Source organism: Mytilus edulis, unplaced genomic scaffold, assembly GCF_963676685.1.
Source record: "Mytilus edulis unplaced genomic scaffold, xbMytEdul2.2 SCAFFOLD_1930, whole genome shotgun sequence".
NCBI lineage: Eukaryota > Metazoa > Mollusca > Bivalvia > Mytilida > Mytilidae > Mytilus > Mytilus edulis.
In genome coordinates, this window is record NW_027268626.1 from 1 (window position 1) to 18,607 (window position 18,607).

The 18,607-nt window shown below is 33.3% G+C and overlaps 2 protein-coding genes across 2 annotated transcripts; both read right to left on the reverse strand.

Annotated features, from left to right (window-relative positions):
* Positions 1 to 299: 299 nt before the first annotated feature.
* Positions 300 to 1,799, reverse strand: LOC139508064 (uncharacterized; the record flags this gene model as incomplete). Its single annotated transcript, XM_071295896.1, has 2 exons — positions 1,654 to 1,799; positions 300 to 1,316 (listed from the first exon to the last, which is right to left on the reverse strand). Coding segments are annotated over exons 1-2 (1,163 nt in total), but the record flags the coding sequence as incomplete, so codon positions are not given.
* A 558-nt stretch (positions 1,800 to 2,357) lies between these two features.
* On the reverse strand, positions 2,358 to 18,374 carry LOC139508063 (uncharacterized; the record flags this gene model as incomplete). Its single annotated transcript, XM_071295895.1, is given in 9 exon segments — positions 2,358 to 2,456; positions 7,745 to 7,993; positions 10,405 to 10,531; positions 10,890 to 10,924; positions 11,357 to 11,480; positions 13,455 to 13,618; positions 15,202 to 15,375; positions 16,304 to 16,401; positions 18,215 to 18,374. Coding segments are annotated over 9 exon segments (1,230 nt in total), but the record flags the coding sequence as incomplete, so codon positions are not given.
* Between the last annotated feature and the right edge of the window lie 233 nt (positions 18,375 to 18,607).

The window sequence follows — 18,607 nt, forward strand, 5'->3', positions numbered from 1 at the left end:
TAAACCTGTAACAAGTTCACATACTCCATGATGAACACAGCGTACATGTAAACCTGTAACAAGTTCACATACCCCATGATGAACACAGCTACATAAACCTGTAACAAGTTCACATACCCCATGATGAACACAGCTACATAAACCTGTAACAAGTTCACATAACCCCATGATGAACACAGCTACATAAACCTGTAACAAGTTCACATACCCCATGATGAACACAGCTACATAAACCTGTTACAAGTTCACATACCCCATGATGAACACAGCTACATGTAACCTGTTACAAGTTCACATACCCCATGATGAACACAGCTACATAAACCTGTAACAAGTTCAAATACCCCATGATGAACACAGCTACATAAACCTGTAACAAGTTCATATACCCCGTGATGAACACAGCTACATAAACCTGTAACAAGTTCACATACCCCGTGATGAACACAGCTACATAAACCTGTAACAAATTCACATACTCCATGATGAACACAGCTACATAAACCTGTAACAAGTTCACATACTCCATGATGAACACAGCTACATAAACCTGTAACAAGTTCACATACCCCCTGATGAACACAGCTACATAAACCTGTAACAAGTTCACATACCCCCTGATGAACACAGCTACATAAACCTGTAACAAGTTCACATACCCCGTGATGAACACAGCTACATAAACCTGTAACAAGTTCACATACCCCATGATGAACACAGCTACATAAACCTGTAACAAGTTCACATACTCCATGATGAACACAGCTAGATAAACCTGTAACAAGTTCACATACTCCATGATGAACACAGCTACATAAACCTGTAACAAGTTCACATACTCCATGATGAACACAGCTACATAAACCTGTAACAAGTTCACATACCCCATGATGAACACAGCTAGATAAACCTGTAACAAGTTCACATACTCCATGATGAACACAGCTACATAAACCTGTAACAAGTTCACATACCCCATAATGAACATAGCTACATAAACCTGTAACAAGTTCACATACCCCGTGATGAACACAGCTACATAAACCTGTAACAAGTTCACATACCTCATGATGAACACAGCTACATAAACCTGTAACAAGTTCACATACCCCGTAATGAACACAGCTACATAAACCTGTAACAAGTTCACATACCCCATGATGAACACAGCTACATAAACCTGTAACAAGTTCACATACTCCATGATGAACACAGCTACATAAACCTGTAACAAGTTCACATACTCCATAATGAACACAGCTACATAAACCTGTAACAAGTTCACATACCCCCTGATGAACACAGCTACATGTAACCTGTAACAAGTTCACATACCCCATGATGAACACAGCTAGATAAACCTGTAACAAGTTCAAATAACCAATGATGAACACAGCTACATAAACCTGTAACAAGTTCACATACCCCATGATGAACACAGCTACATAAACCTGTAACAAGTTCACATACCCCATGATGAACACAGCTACATAAACCTGTAACAAGTTCACATACTCTATGATGAACACAGCTACATGTAACCTGTTACAAGTCTCCCATACCCCATGATGAACACAGCTACATGTAACCTGTTACAAGTTCACATACCCCATGATGAACACAGCTACATAAACCTGTAACAAGTTCACATACCTCATGATGAACACAGCTACATAAACCTGTAACAAGTTCACATACCCCATGATGAACACAGCTACATAAACCTGTAACAAGTTCACATACCTCATGATGAACACAGCTACATAAACCTGTAACAAGTTCACATACTGTGGATTCATTTATTTTCGTGGGTACCAATTTTCGTGGTTTGGGGAAAAATTACATATTCGTGGATATTTAATTTCGTGGTTTTGGCAAAGTCTACACTCATTCCTTTAGAAAATTTGTTATTCGTTGAACATTTGAATTCGTGGTTCTGCTGTATCCACGAAATCCACGAAAATTGGTATCCAACGAATAATAATGAATCCACAGTATCCCATGATGAACACAGCTACATGTAACCTGTTACAAGTTCACATACCCCATGATGAACACAGCTACATAAACCTGTAACAAGTTCACATACCCCGTGATGAACACAGCTACATGTTTAAAGAGAATTATAAAATCTGTACTTTGTTTGGCAGTTTGGGATGGTTCTTGTTTTAATATATGTATTGCATTTTTCAAAATCTTTTATATGACTAGGTTTTCATTGTGCTTTTTAAATTAAATGTGTTTTGACATAATCTCATTGAACAGTAAAAAAAAGTCCTAATAATGTAGTCCATTGGATGAACTATGGGTACCTTCATCTTTGTAGGACCTGGGCTGAATAGCTACAATATACTTACAATAGCAGTTCCTTGTCCGGACCTTTCCTCATATCTGGGTCTGGACCTTTAGCCAAGTTAGACCTAGGCTGATTTACTACAACATGTGTTGGACCAGTGCTGGAAGAAACAAATAATTTAATTACTATTAAGGTTGATTTACTACAACATGGGTTGGACCAGTGCTGGAAGAAACAAATAATTTAATTACTATTAAGGTTGATTTACTACAACATGGGTTGGACCAGTGCTGGAAGAAACAAATAATTTAATTACTATTAAGGTTTATTTACTACAACATGGGTTGGACCAGTGCTGGAAGAAACAAATAATTTAATTACTATTAAGGTTTATTTACTACAACATGTGTTGGACCAGTGCTGGAAGAAACAAATAATTACTATTAAGGTTGCTTTGTCAACTTTGATAAAATGAAATATAAACATCACTGTCTAAATGATTCATCAAATAATTTATTTGTGTGTGTCGTGTTATCAAGGTAGTTTATGTTGTACATGTTTCCCCCATACATGCCATCTTTTTTACTTGAATTATATATTTAAACCATTTGGTTTCTGTAATATCTAGTAGAAATGAAATCAGATATATTAAAGTAACCTGTTAATGTTATTTTACTTTGTCAAATGAATCATTAGACTGGTGTCAAAATCAGATTATTGAAACATTTGGATATTAGACCAATTGTACAGGTCATAGATGATGAGGCTGACTGAGACATTGCTTCAGTGGTCATTGTATGCAGACATATAAACAAATCCAGACAATAATATTTTTTTTAAAAAGCAAACACCATTGTTGTGGAAGAGGAGACATAGGCAGATCACAAAGCCTTAGAATACATACCAGTGCCACAAAATAAAAACACACTTTTATATAACAATTGATATGCTGATAAATAGATAAAATATACACTGTATGACATGCATAAAAGGCAAAATAAAAACAACAACAATCAAATGTATAGACCTGGAATCTCCTTGTTTGCCAGCAGACATTTTCAAACAACACTTGGTTGCTAGGTTACTTAAAATCACACTTGATGATGACAAATAATCCCCACTCAATCTTTAGTGTAAGCAGTAAAAAAAAGAAAAAACTTTCTACAATATAACATGTATAATTCTTCTGCTTTGGATTGATTATAATTCACAAAATATCTGAAATATTTATTACTGACTATAATGCATCTGTACCTCACTCAATCCAATTGTTTGTCATGCAAATCTTTCATAACAATGCTATTTGAACAATTATCAATTGTGTACAAATACTATATATAAAAGTTTTGATAAGCTACAGCCCCTCTCTTAAAGAAGGTGTGAAGAAAACTTAAAAACTATATTATGGAATTCAAAATATTCTTGTATTCTGCATTGTATACTGTAGTCGAATAAATTTGCTGGAAAGTTAGTTGTGTTGAAAACTTGGATGAGTTGAAGTAATTACTCTGTTCTAGTAAAAATTTCTTTTGCTCAAAGCATATTTACCTCTAATGAGTCAAAATCCAATGAATTCTTTAGACCCAATAGTCCATTGATGTAAAATTATTCTTAATTGACCCTGATCTCACAAAGAAATTTCCAAAGATGCAGACCACATGATAAAAATTCCAATTGAATGTTTTCATTTGTTACCATATCATTTTTAATAGAGATTAAAGCTGGGTAAAAAACTTGTTTAAATAACAGTTAAATTGACACGTTTATGGTAACCACAAAATACGGAGATTGAATACAGTCATATCAAACTATGTTCAAAGTTTACACAAATATCATATCTCATTTCAGGCAAACCAAATTTCTTATGACATACTTGACCACAGGTGAGTCTAACCTAGTGACATACTTGACCACAGGTGAGTCTAACATAGGATAAGTCAAATTATTTAGTCTGGTTCCTTTGACTTTGACTTAAAAAGGTCCACTGTAGTCTTACTGAGTAACATGTTTAGCTCTAATATCTTAGTGAGTAACATGTTTAGCTGTAGTTTGTCTGATTATCTTACTGAGTAACATAAAATTGAGAATGGAATTGGGAATGTGCCAAAGAGACAACAACCCGACCATAGAAAAAAACAACAGCAGAAGGTCACCAACAGGTCTTCAATGTAGCGAGGCGTCCTTCAGCTGGCCCCTAAACAAATATATACTAGTTCAGTGATAATGAACGCCATACTAATTTCCAAATTGTACACAAGAAACTAAAATTAAAATAATACAAGACTAACAAAGGCCAGAGGCTCCTGACTTGGGACAGGCACAAAAATGCAGCGGGGTTAAACATGTTTGTGAGATCTCAACCCTCCCCCTATACCTCTAGCCAATGTAGAAAAGTAAACGCATAACAATACGCACATTAAAATTCAGTTCAAGAGAAGTCCGAGTCTGATGTCAGAAGATGTAACCAAAGAAAATAAACACAAGAGTGCACACGCTGAAATGTCTCGCCTTCTATACTAATCATTGATATTATGTTGATAGTCCTTAGTATAAAGCTAAGCTTTATAACAACTGTCACATAAACTTAACATTAACCAAGATAACTAAACATAGACCAATGAACCTTGAAAATGAGGTCAAGGTCAGATGAACCATGCCAGGCAGACATGTACAGCTAACAATGCTTCTATACAACATATATAGTTGACTTATTACTTATAGTTTAAGAAAAATAGACCAAAACACAAAAACTTAACACTGTGCAATGAACCGTGAAAATGAGGTCACGATCAAATAAAACCTGTGCGACTGACATAAAGATCATAAAATATTTCCATACACCAAATATAGTTGACCTATGGCATATAGTATTAGATAAAAAGACCAAAACTCAAAAACTTAACTTTGACCACTGAACCATGAAAATGAGGTCAAGGTCACATGACATCTGCCCACTAGACATGTACACCTTACAATAGTTCCATACAACAAATATAGTAGACCTATTGCATATAGTATGAGAAAAACAGACCAAAAAACAAAAATTTAACTTTGACCACTGAACCATGAAAATGAGGTCAAGGTCACATGACATCTGCCCGCTAGACATGTACACCTTACAATCGTTCCATACAACAAATATAGTAGACCTATTGCATACAGTATGAGAAAAACAGACCAAAACACAAAAATTTAACTTTGACCACTGAACCACGAAAATGAGGTCAAGGTCACATGACATCTGCCCGCTAGACATGTACACCTTACAATCGTTCCATACAACAAATATAGTAGACCTATTGCATATAGTATGAGAAAAACAGACCAAAACACAAAAATTTAACTATAACCACTGAACCATGAAAATTAGGTCAAGGTCAGATGACACCTGCCAGTTGGACATGTACACCTTACAGTCCTTCCATACACTGAATATACTAGCCCTATTGCTTATAGTATCTGAGATAGGGACTTGACCACCAAAACTTAACCTTGTTCACTGATCCATGAAATGAGGTCGAGGTCAAGTGAAAACTGTCTGACAGACATGTGAACCTTGCAAGGTACACACATATCAAATATAGTTATCCTATTACTTATAATAAGAGAGAATTCAACATTACAAAAAATTTGAACTTTTTTTTCAAGTGGTCACTGAACCATGAAAATGAGGTCAAGGACATTGGACATGTGACTGACGGAAACTTCGTAACATGAGGCATCTATATACAAAGTATGAAGCATCCAGGTCTTCCACCTTCTAAAATATAAAGCTTTTAAGAAGTTAGCTAAAGCCGCCGTCGTAGCCGCCGTAGCCGCCGCCGCCGCCGGATCACTATCCCTTTGTCGAGCTTTCTGCAACAAAAGTTGCAGGCTCGACAAAAATGACAATTATACATAAATAACAACAGACTACTAGCAGTTAACTGACATGCCAGCTCCAGACTTCAATTAAACTGAATGAAAGATTATGATTTCATCATATTGTAACAAACCGCCGCCACAGGCCAAGTAATTGTGGAAGGGTCTGTTGACAAGTTTTGGGGCTCTCGTCAGGAATATTCTGCATCTTGGGTTTTTTCCTTTTTCTACCTCTAAAGACAAATGGATGCCAGGCAATGCACTCATATTTCTCAGTCCATAAACGATAAGTTCAACGTATATTATATTTATTATTACATGTTCATATTATATACACGGACAAATGCAGACATGCAGACGTTTAATCAGTAATCAATTTTCGGGTCATTAGGTCACTCAGTGTGGTGGGGGATAACTGCCGCTATATACTTTCAGGTTGTTAAGCTACTAGTTAGGCTTGAGCTAACAAGTTATCCGCCATTTCACTGAGTGGAACCTTATTTATATACTTTTGAGATCCCTGAAAGCCAATCGAAAATAAGGGATCTAACCAGGGATCCCTGAGGGCCAATGAGAACCTTGTCACGACTGACAGGAAAATGTCCGATAAAATAGGGGCTTGACAGGAAAACCTGCACATTTAAGAATCACACGCAAAATGGACAGTAAAATGCCTGTTCTTTAATTATTATACAAATGGGCCAAAGTCCTAACTTTTCCTTTATTTAAATTTAGCAAAAGAAACTTAAAACTTCGTTACTAGACTTGTTTCCAATTTCTAGCCGTGCGTAGGACTAGCAGACGCCTGGAGTACTGATATTAAATTCCAGCAGTAAACTGGTTACAATATAATCCCTAAGAAACTAATCCTTAACAGACATAAAAAATGGAGCCTTAATAAAACTATTAATGTAATGACTTATTTGTTACTCTTATAGAATACTTAAGAGGTTTTAGATATATGACAACGACAAAAATATTTCCTACTGCGGTCACATGACCTGTAAAATGGCTCTTCACGGAGAAACAACAAAAATGGTTTGGACCGATAGTAAAACTTAAGAATATTTCCTTACTGAGACACTTTCAGGACTTATAATGGGTTGAAATATAATTTCAGGTATATGCATATTTGTGCCGGACACCTTACAATCTATGAAAAATATGTTATCAAGTAAAACGAGTTTGGTAAACAAGTGAAAGGGGCACTTGCCAAACAAAATGCATAAAGTTAAAAAGTTGCAAATATAACAATATGTCCAATTCAAATAAATGTTCATAAAGTCAATAATATTTCTGTTGCAGGCCATCATTCAATAAAGTTTATATCCATCTGTAGTTGACTTATTTCTCCTGTTGGCATAGTAAATTCCAGGTTGTAAAATAATAAATGTAATATTTGTTCCAGTTATTACACTATGAACATCAGGCACAATCCTTCCCGTTAGGGGTTTAGTATCATACCATCATAACAAATATGAGAAGAACATAACCCGTGTCATGCCAACAACTGGTTTTTGAATAAATGTGTTTAGTTCCAATGCAAAGACCTTATAAGTGAATCAATATTTAGCTCTAATATCTTACCGAGTAACATGTTTAGCTCTAGTTTGTTGAGTTCCAGGTGATTTTTTATCAGCTTGGATTCTTGCTGCATGGTGATCTATGGTTTCTTTCTTTGGTTGTACTGTTTTTTTAGCTGTTGTCTTGGTTACTCCAGGAGTTATCTTTGTACCTGACTTTACTACACCAAAAGGTATTGTTGTTGATGTCTTGGTTACCTTGGTAGCTGATTTCTTAGGTGTACCAAATGGAACAGTAAAAGCAGTTGATGAGCTGTAATAAAAGAAGATACCTATATATATCACTGGTTTCTATCAAGATATGTCACAAAAGAAGATAACTCTATCATTAAAACTTGTTTCCACTGGCGGTCACCATTTTCGCAATTTGCGATTAAATAATAATTGTGGCGATTTAAATTCGTCATTGACGAAAGAATTTGGCGAAAGAAATATATTATACGATTTATTTTCAGCCATCTTGTTTATTTACATTTTTTCAGGTTTCTCGGATTTTATCAGATCAGACAAAATACTCAGAATTCACCTTGAACTCGTTTAGATTTTGACAGAAAATCAATAATCAGCTGATTGCATTTGATGATATTGCCAACAAAGGACTAATTAATAAAGGTGTTGATTGTATTGTTTAACAAAATGATATGGTGTAATGGCGTCCAAAAAATGTCACAAATTGATCATTTATTAACTACTTTGCCATGCACATATTCGAAGCAAACTTTTGACGTCTCCTCACCTTCTTTTAATGAAAGTCCAGAAACGAAAACGGTTGTTATGACGAAAAACAATCAAAAGCAAGAAAAATCTCCGATTTAAAACTTTATCCTTTGACTTTGATAGGGATAATTGATTTTAAAGAGTACTTTAAAGTAGTTTGAGTGACACAACATGTTTCAAGCATAGTTTTACGTCTCAATTTTTTCATTTACGTTGGTCTAGACTAAAAGAAAACTGTCGTTATGAAAAAATCTTGGCAAAAGATTGAGATCAACCCTTTGAAAGGGAGTAACCCTTCAATGTATACCTACACCTTAAATGAGGGATCAATTCCAAGTGATAAAAGCATTTGTTTAGTTGAAAAAAAACACTACATAATCATAGACCAAAAGGGCACCTATTTTTCTTTTGAAGAAACTTTCCCCAAGAACTGTACATCTTTCTTTGCATTATATGGTCAACACATGTCCAAGAATTTTGTTATATTATGGGACTGATATCTTCGTAATTATCAAAAGTAAGCAGCCCCCTCTATTAGAAAAAGTGTTCAAAATACATGTATAATGAATTTTCACCCTTTTAAAAAAATGTTCAGTCTTTTTAATGGTAAATGTTAGTGTTTATTCATTATGATGTAGACTCTGAGATAATTATGAGAGAATATACATAGACAAACTCATCTTATTTATGGAGAGGGGGGAGGAAAAAAAGGGAAAAAAATTAAACGAAAAATATATAATGTTACTTGGCGAAAAAAATATCAAAGTGGCGAAAACTATATTGTTTTGGCGAAAAAGGTGGCACAAGAAATAATTGACCCACGGGAAAACCTGAAAATAACTCTATCATCATTTAGGGATACATAACCATAAAAAACCTTAAATGAAAAGTCCAATCTATCAGGTCAACCTTAGAAAGTTTGGACTTTTTTTTTTTTAAATAATTTGGTAATTTTTAAACAGAGAGATTGACTGAGTAATTTGTGTTTCATGCCTTTATCAGCACTATTTTGCTATTTCGTGGCGCTCAGTTTTTATCAGTGGAGGAATAGAATAAAATTGAGAAAGGAAATGCGACAACAACCCAACCATAGAGCAGACAACAGCCGAAGGCCACCAATGGGTATTCAATGTAGCGAAAAACTTCCGCACCCTTATGAGTCCTTCAGCTGGCCCCTTAAAAAAAATGTACACTAGTACAGTGATAATGGATGTCATACTAAACTCCGAATTATACACAAGAAACTAAAATTAAAAATCATACAAGACTAACAAAGGCCAGAGGCTCCTGACTTGGGACAGGTGCAAACATGCGGCGGGGTTAAGCATGTTTATGAGATCTCAACCCTCCCCCTATACCTCTGGCCAATGTAGAAAAGTAAACGCATAACAATACCCACACTAAAATTCAGTTCAATACAAGTCCGAGCCCGATGTCAGAAGATGTAACAAAAGAAAATAAATAAAATGACAATTATACATAAATAACAACAGACTACTAGCAGTTAACTGACATGCAAGCTCCAGACCTCAATTAAACTGATTAAAAGATTATGTCTTCATCATATGAATATCAGGCACAATCCCTCCCATTAGGGGTTTAGTATCATGCTATCATAAAATATATGAGAAGAACATAACCTGTGTCATGCCAACAACTGTTTTTTAAAATAAATGTGTTTAGTCAGAGTGCCCTGAGAGAGGCATGCCCTTCTGTACGAAAACTGACAAATAGACCGTGTTTTCAAAGACTTTTAAATATCAATCAGTACATATCCTATGGATTTAGTGAACAGTCTGGGAAAGCATTGCCGTGTGCAATGACGAAATATAAGTATAGTCAGGATGTGGTAATAAAAGTGTTCATCAACTGTACAGCTATATATAGACATATTTAGTTATGTTTTAATTTGATTAAGTTAACATGAATGTTTATATAATTTGTTACCTTGGTAACGGTTTATCATCATAGTCATGTCCAAAAACAACTGGTTCCATGCCACCAGAAAAAGATTCAGGTACCAGAGATCCTGTTGGTTTAAAAGTTAAATCATCATCCACAGTTTTTCTGCCTCCTAAAATAGAAGCATTGTATTATTAGAACTAAGACAAGTTGATGTTCATTTACACCAAATTAAATGACAAGGTAAATTACATTTAATTCAGAAGTTATTGAGATTTTGAAGAATGGACAGAACTGTGAGATTAAATATTGCAATTTTATAAAATTCTGCATACTGTATATGTTTGGTTAATTCACCTTTTCAGAACATAAAGGACTATGGGTAATCTCATTGTTCATACATCAAAATTAATTTAACATCCCGTCATTAGTTGAATTTCTATTGTTAACAACGTTTTAAACCAATCATAATGTTTTGGTGTACGCTTTTAAAATATATTAGATTCTGATACCGAGTTAATAGTTCTTACTTGATGATGAAGCTGATGAACCTTTTGCTCCAGACCTAAAAAATATATGAAAAAATGTGAGTTAATTAAATATAAGATAATAAGATGCAATACATTATATATATTTTCCTTTCTGCACATACTCTCTGCACTTTTTGTTATCAAATGTGTAATAGTAAAAATGATCTGCACTGTTCTGTTGGTTTGAGTAGTATAAGTAGTGATTGAAGGCATCTGTGTATTGTAGTATTACAACATATTTTTACTTTTGATTTTATGAGGAAGTTATATTTTCCCAGACATGTCAGATTAAAATAGTTTGTAATATATTTTGATATCCTTAACAAGATAGAGTGTTCAGATAAATGATAATTCCATTATAAAACTCTCACACTAAAACATTTTATTTCTATTTGTCTGCCAAGTGTTTGAAGATTCCTAAATAACGATAAGGTCTATATGGAGGTATACATAATAAATTGATATACCCTGACTTTTTATAAATTTCCACCATTCTCTTGAAGTTAGCTTCATTATAATGAACTGACTCTAATGCCATCTTAATAAAACTCTCCTCCATATCACTGAATTCTCCTTTCATCTTCTGATACACTGAAAATTGTAAATAAAATATAAATTATATATATATATATATTAAGTATATATGTCTCTGATTCATCATAGAATATTTTCAAAGATTCAGTATACAGAAAATCATATCTTTTCGTTCAGCCAAACAGACAGAACGTAATAAAAATGTGAAAAATAAAAGATATTATAAACATTGATTAATACTCAGCTGGCCCCTAAATAAAAACGTGTATTAGTTCAGTGAAATTGGACGTCATACTAAACATCAAAACATATGAATGAATTGAAATTAAAAAAAAACCACACGAGACTAACAAAAGCCAAAGGCTCCTGACTTGGGACAGGCGCAAAAATTTGGCGGGTGAAACATGTTAAGTTATATCTTAACACTGACCACTGTACCTCAATCCAATGTAGAAAAACAAACACACAGCAATTATGCACATTAGGTGACTATGAAACAGTTTCATATATACTAGTTTATTTCTCTAGCATTTTTTTATGTTCCGGGGTAAGTTCTGGATCAAAGATATTTTGATGGAACTTTTTCAGTTTTATTTCTATTCAAATACAATACAAAGAGAAAACCTTATATAATTCATATTAACCAAATCTTATATCATTTATGTTTATAAATTAGACATATATGTCTTATTTAGAAAATAATGTAAAGAGAGACATCATTTAGATTCAGTGGTGCATAGTTCATTTTTGATTGGCATAGAATAACGTCCATTATTACTGTACTAGTATACATATTTTTAAGGGGCCAGCTGAAGGACGACTATGGGTGCGGAAATTTCTGGCTACATTGAAGACCCATCGGTGGCCTTTCGGCTGTTGTCTGCTCTATGGTCAGGTTGTTGTCGCTTCGACACATTCCCCATTTCCTTTCTCAATTTGATACCACATCTACTTATTTTCATATTCCCTTGCCTTTTTAAACATGTTAGAAGTACAATTCAATTAACTGTTTGGTATATATGCCTACATATTTTCAATAAATCACTCCAAAATAGATTTCAATAACACAATAAAGACAGCTAACTTGAAACATGAGCTATTTGAAATGAAATTTAACGGTCTATAGTATATTAAGACCTATTAATATCATACACTTTATTAGTATTAGTATCCATTTCTATATTAACCTTTAAAAGTTCCACACAATATATATTGTAATTCTTTTTTTATAATCTACAAAACAATTATTCTATCTTTGTGAATTTTTAATTTTACAATAATAGCATAATAAAGATTTAATGCTACTAACGTGACTAAAGAATTTATTGTCAAAATTTTCTATGGCCAATGAAGTACTGAAAACATGGAAACACGTATTAATTTTAATAATTTGCTTCACTGAGCGCAGCTGGATACGACCGCAGAGGTCCAACACTGAACAGTTGGGAAAAAAATGGACACAATATCCCCCCCTTTTTTGGGCAAATAGTCCAAAACTTGACGTGTCATTATACATAGTTTACAAGTAGTGTAAGGGAGGTAAATCCAAACATACCCAACATTGTATTTCAAATATTTTTGGATTACCTCCCTTACACTGCTTTTTAATTGTCTATTTACCAGAAAAACCTAGTTTTTCTCCCTTCTTTGCCCCTACTTCCTAAACAGTTTGAGCCATAACCCCCAAAAGTCAATACTAACCATCCCTTCATGGTAAGGAAACTTGTGGTATAATTTCAGAGAGATTCATACACTTAAACACAAGTTATTGTTTGGAAACTACAAAAGTGCTTTTATGGCCCCCCCCCCCCCCCCCCCCCCCTTTTTGGACCCTGATTCCTAAGCAAGTTATTGTCCTGAAACTAAATGCGTCTTTGGACGACGAGAACAATATAGCATTATACAAGGCAAAAAAATTTGTGCTGTCGTATAAAGAACAGTACACAACTAAGTCTTGTGCGGACAATTAGACAACAACCTATATATCACCAATTGAATTAAATATATACATGTATTACACTGCTATCATACCTCGTCTTTTGTCTGCGTCTGATACTTTAGGTGGTGTTGGTGATGGTGATCTAGACTTAGGTTTAGGTTTATGGGCTACTGAGATAGATGCTGTATGAGAACCTACAGCTTTATATCCCATACTCTCTATCTGGCTTCTGGCTGTTGATTCATTGTTGTTACACCTGCAATTAAACCAGGTAAAAATGTGCATTGTGTGGTATTAACACAAACCATTTTCATAGGTTGAAAGCCTTTTATTATTTAACCTTCATCTGTAATGCTCAAAGTCAAATATTCGAAATTTGTTAGGGGGCTTTACAATAATTTTTGAGAACTGGTAATGATGAAAAAGCATGTGTTCTTGACATGTTTGAACAGTTACAGACAAAGACAATGATTGTTTTGCCATAAGATGGATAAAGATTTATAGTGTAGAAACATTTATCTTGTAGGGTTAACATTTCATGGTTTTGTCTCTTTATAAGATTTCATGGGTATTTAATTTCGTGGTTTCCAGTAAATGGCAGTGATATATAATATATTAAACAGGTTAAATTTCCATGCTATTTTTAAATTCGTGTGTATATTCTTTCCACAAAATCAACAAAATTAAATCCTCCACACAAATTTCTGCTTTTTCAGTATACAGTACATTTTAAACTACATGCATCATTGATGTAGCCTACATACTTCTACATAAACAAACATTATCAGAAAACATTACATTGAAACTTGAAAGTATGTTTGTTTGCCCTTCTTCTATCAATTATTTTCTATAGAGGTTGAGAAATGAGTTTATTTTACCATTTTGTATGAAAATTTTGAAATGAGTTTCATTCGTAATATAAAAAACTTTAACCTTTTGCCAGATGGCAGTTCAATTCTTTAAATTGTGGTGTTTTGATTAAAATTTTTACACTGAAGGTTACCAGAGTTCATTCCATTTCAAATCTTAGGAAAAAAAGACTCAGTCTGCACGGTTAGCCACTAGTCCGATGCCCCAGACTAGCAAAATTTCATTTGGACTAGTAAGTTTTTGCAAAACATTTGTTTGGCCAAATAAGAAAAATGTCAGAATATTGGTCTTCAGACTAGTAGTTGAAAAAGTTTTTGGTGCAGACTGAAGACTTCCCCATTAAAGCATTTTTAGTTATTTCTATCCAACTATTCACATAATTATGTCATAACATTCTGTATGTATGTGTCTGTCACAAGTCAGGAGTCTGTAAATTGTAATTTAGTGGTAATCGTTTTTTGCTGTATATATATATATATATATATTTTTTTTGTTCATCTTTATGTACATAATAGTTATCAAAGGTACCAGGATTATAATTTAGTACACCAGACGCGCGTTTCGTCTACATAAGACTCATCAGTGACGCTCATATTAAAATATTTATAAAACCAAATAAGTGCAAAGTGGAAGAGCATTGAGGATCCAAAATTAAAAAAAGTTGTGCCAAATACGTCTAAGGTAATCTATGCCTGGGATAAGAAAATTCTTAGTTTTTCAAACTAGGCTGTTAGTTTTATTGTTTGAATTATTTTACCTTTGTCTTTTTGATGCCTTTTATGGCTGACTATGCAGTATGTGCTTTGTTCATTGTTGAAGGCTGTACGGTGACCTATAACTCTTAATTTCTGTCATGTGGTCTCTTGTAAAGAGTTGTCAATCACACCACATTTTTTTTTTAGTTTATTTATTATATCCAGCAACTAAAAACTATTTATTTAATAACATTACAAATTTAGTTATTCTTACCCAGCAACTATATCCCTTATGATGTCAAAACGGGCAAGTGGGTAAACCTTTTGTAATTTCTTTACAATATTATCCATTTGTAGTTGTCCAGCAGATGAATGGTCAGTTTCTCTTTTGGGCCTATGTCCACTTTTAACCAAATGTGCTTTTGCTTCCTGAACATTGTTATCTTTCCTAAAATAAGATAAATTTAAAATTTAATGATTAATTTCTATATATAGATACTCAAGAGCTTTAGTTCTAAATGTCAGCATGCTTGCACTATTAATGCTTGTCATCTGATATTCTTGGTATACTTTGATGAATTATTAAAACATTTATGATATATTTAATGATGTTATCTGAGCAATATATAACAAAATTTTATTTTCAGCCAATTTCCGTCATTATTGATTTCATATATAGCTGATGCTATGTACTCTTTGTCCACAATTTTTATGTCTGTCTATATTCAAAAAAGTAAAATATGTAGTTTAATTCAGTGCATGTAAAAACATATACATATATATATATACCGTATATAGATAACAATATTTCTCCACTCAAGGCATTTAAAGTAGTCCTAATTTTTTATATGGTGTTACACAGAATATAGGGAGGATTTAAATCAAATGAAATGACTAAGTAATGGATTCATACGGTAAAACAAAAACTCCTCAATGCAGTTAATAAAATCTGATTCAAATAACATGAATCAACAGTGCTTTTATTTATGTTCTTACACTCACAATCTCAAGCCCAGAACAAAAACTCACACCTCAATGCAAGTTCAATGCTCTGGTTTGCATGGATTCAAGAATATGAATAGTAATTACTCAATGATAGAGCTTGTACCTTCATCTTAAGTACTGTTTTGATATTAATAACTCAATGATAAAGCTTGTACCTATATCTTAAGTACTGTTTTGATAGTAATAACGCAATGATAAAGCTTGTACCTACATCTTAAGTACAATGATAAAGCTTGTACCTACATCTTAAGTACAATGATAAAGCTTGTACCTACATCTTAAGTACAATGATAAAGCTTGTACCTACATCTTAAGTACAATGATAAAGCTTGTACCTACATCTTAAGTACAATGATAAAGCTTGTACCTACATCTTAAGTACGACTCTGAGAGTGTCGTCTGCCACCTCCGGAAACATTTCTTTAAGGTTGATAAATTTGACATCCTGATGATCAAGGAACGTCTGCTCCTGTTAGTATATATATGGTCATAATCAATTATCACAAAGATCATTAAAATGTCAATCAGATCAATGGATGTAAATACGTTTTTGACCTGAAAGAGTTTTAGACTTGTCAGTATAGTAAACATAAGGTCATTCAAGATAATAATCGTTCTTGCTGGAGAATTTTTCTTGTAAATGTTGGCGATTGTGGTTGATCTTCTTGTTCATGTTGTTTCATAAGTGATTCACTCAACAGCAGCAAGAGTAAATTCTAATTGATTTATGTTGTGACAGTACAGTAAGACAGTAGATGTAAGAATTTTACCTAATATAAGTGTTGTTGCTATCTGTGCACATTCCTCCTTGTATGTATTGTAGGTAATTGCAAGTATTATACATGTTACACAGATTTACCTATATTTCAATTTTCATGTGCTTCTTTTTTTTTAAGTAGTTCTACGTAATTTACAACTTCATGTACATTGAATCTCTGACCATTATATATACACATCAATATATATATTATTTGTTTGTGTATATGCAAAACATTATATGTGTCAAATTCATTTGGTCCATGCGCATCATTTAGCTGAAGGAGTAAGTAACACTTTCCCTTAGCAAAAAACTTTATGTTGGTTTAAGTTATGATGAAGTCCGTATCATAGACTTGAAGGGTAATACACTAAAGTCAATAAGGGTAGAGAGCATTCCTGTATGACCTGGTTTACTGTTATGACAGAATAATCTACTGACTATGTAGACGATGTAGTATACTGTGTAGATGTATCAGGTAAACAGATTTGGAAATATAAACACGATTTATCACAACCAGAAGGACTTTGTATAGATAACCATGGTAACATTATTGTAGCAGACTGTGACTCAGACAGAATAATAGTAATATCAAAAGATGGACAGCATAGTAAAATACTGGTCACTAAAAAGAAGGGACTGAATTCGAAGAATCCAAAGTGTATTTGTTTTAATAATAACAATTCTTAAGGTTTTATTTATTATATTTCTAATGCCACATTCATTGACATTGTCTGAAAAGTTCAATATGATTTGATAACACTACAAATTTAGAGAAATCCATTCCATGACTGAAGTCTCAAGTTCTAATATTGTACTTGCATGTGCAGATGTCATAAGAACTATTTTAAGATGTATAATTTAGCTGTGTTATTTTTAGTTGCATTAACATTATTAGAATGGAGATAACCATTGATAACAGTTGAATTGTGAGTAATAATACAATGTAGTATTGTCGGGTTTTATTAGGGTAAAATATATCTGTTTACTGGCTCCTCTAACATGTTACCAGTAAACCCAAATTACTGCGTTCAAATCAAAAGTTGATAAATGTAAATTATCAAGTACAAAAGACTTTTCCCCAAAAATATAAATAATAAGGCACTGTTTGTTGATGACGTTGCTGAGTGCAGTTTCTGGATTGTAGAAAAAATGTAGTTTTGACATGATAATTTTATTTTTAAAAGTGAACACACTTATCATGTTTATCATGTTTATACAAATAAAGATTTTGCTGAATTTGTTATTTAAAATGAACATGTTCTTTTTGTTTCCATGTTCTTTTTGTTTCCATGTTCTTTCAAAGAACATATACATTTGTACAAAAGAAATTACAAAAAATAATTCTCCTTAAAGTATTGCTTGTTTCTTAAATGTAACTTAATATGACATTTATGAGTCAGTAGCCATCTATATTTTTTTTTAATTTCAAAAGCTCATAATTATAATTAATCAAAAACTTTAGTGATGACTATAATCATGATAAACTGTAGTATAATGTGTAAATCAATCCAATCAGACATACCTTCTTAGGGCCAGTACCAGAACCTCGGAAACCAAATACTGGTTGACCTGCAGCTGAATGCTTTGGATTTGGTGGAGGATGATCCTTTGGTTGGTTGGCATAATATTGTGGACGTGGATCATGCCAGGTGGTGGATTTATCAGAGTGGTTGATAAAAAAGCTGAAATAAATAGTTGCATAAATCAAATATGTCCACATCAAAAATTTATTAATGACAGAATTTTTCATGCATGATTAAGCTGGCCCCTAAACAGAAATGTATATTAGTTCTAGCGTGTGAACATCATGAACATGTACTAAGGGGCAAATATGAATGGGTACGAACATGTTATTCAGTGAACAGACCTTATACTCTTTATGCAGACAGGGGTAAACAGTTGTAAAAAAATGTTG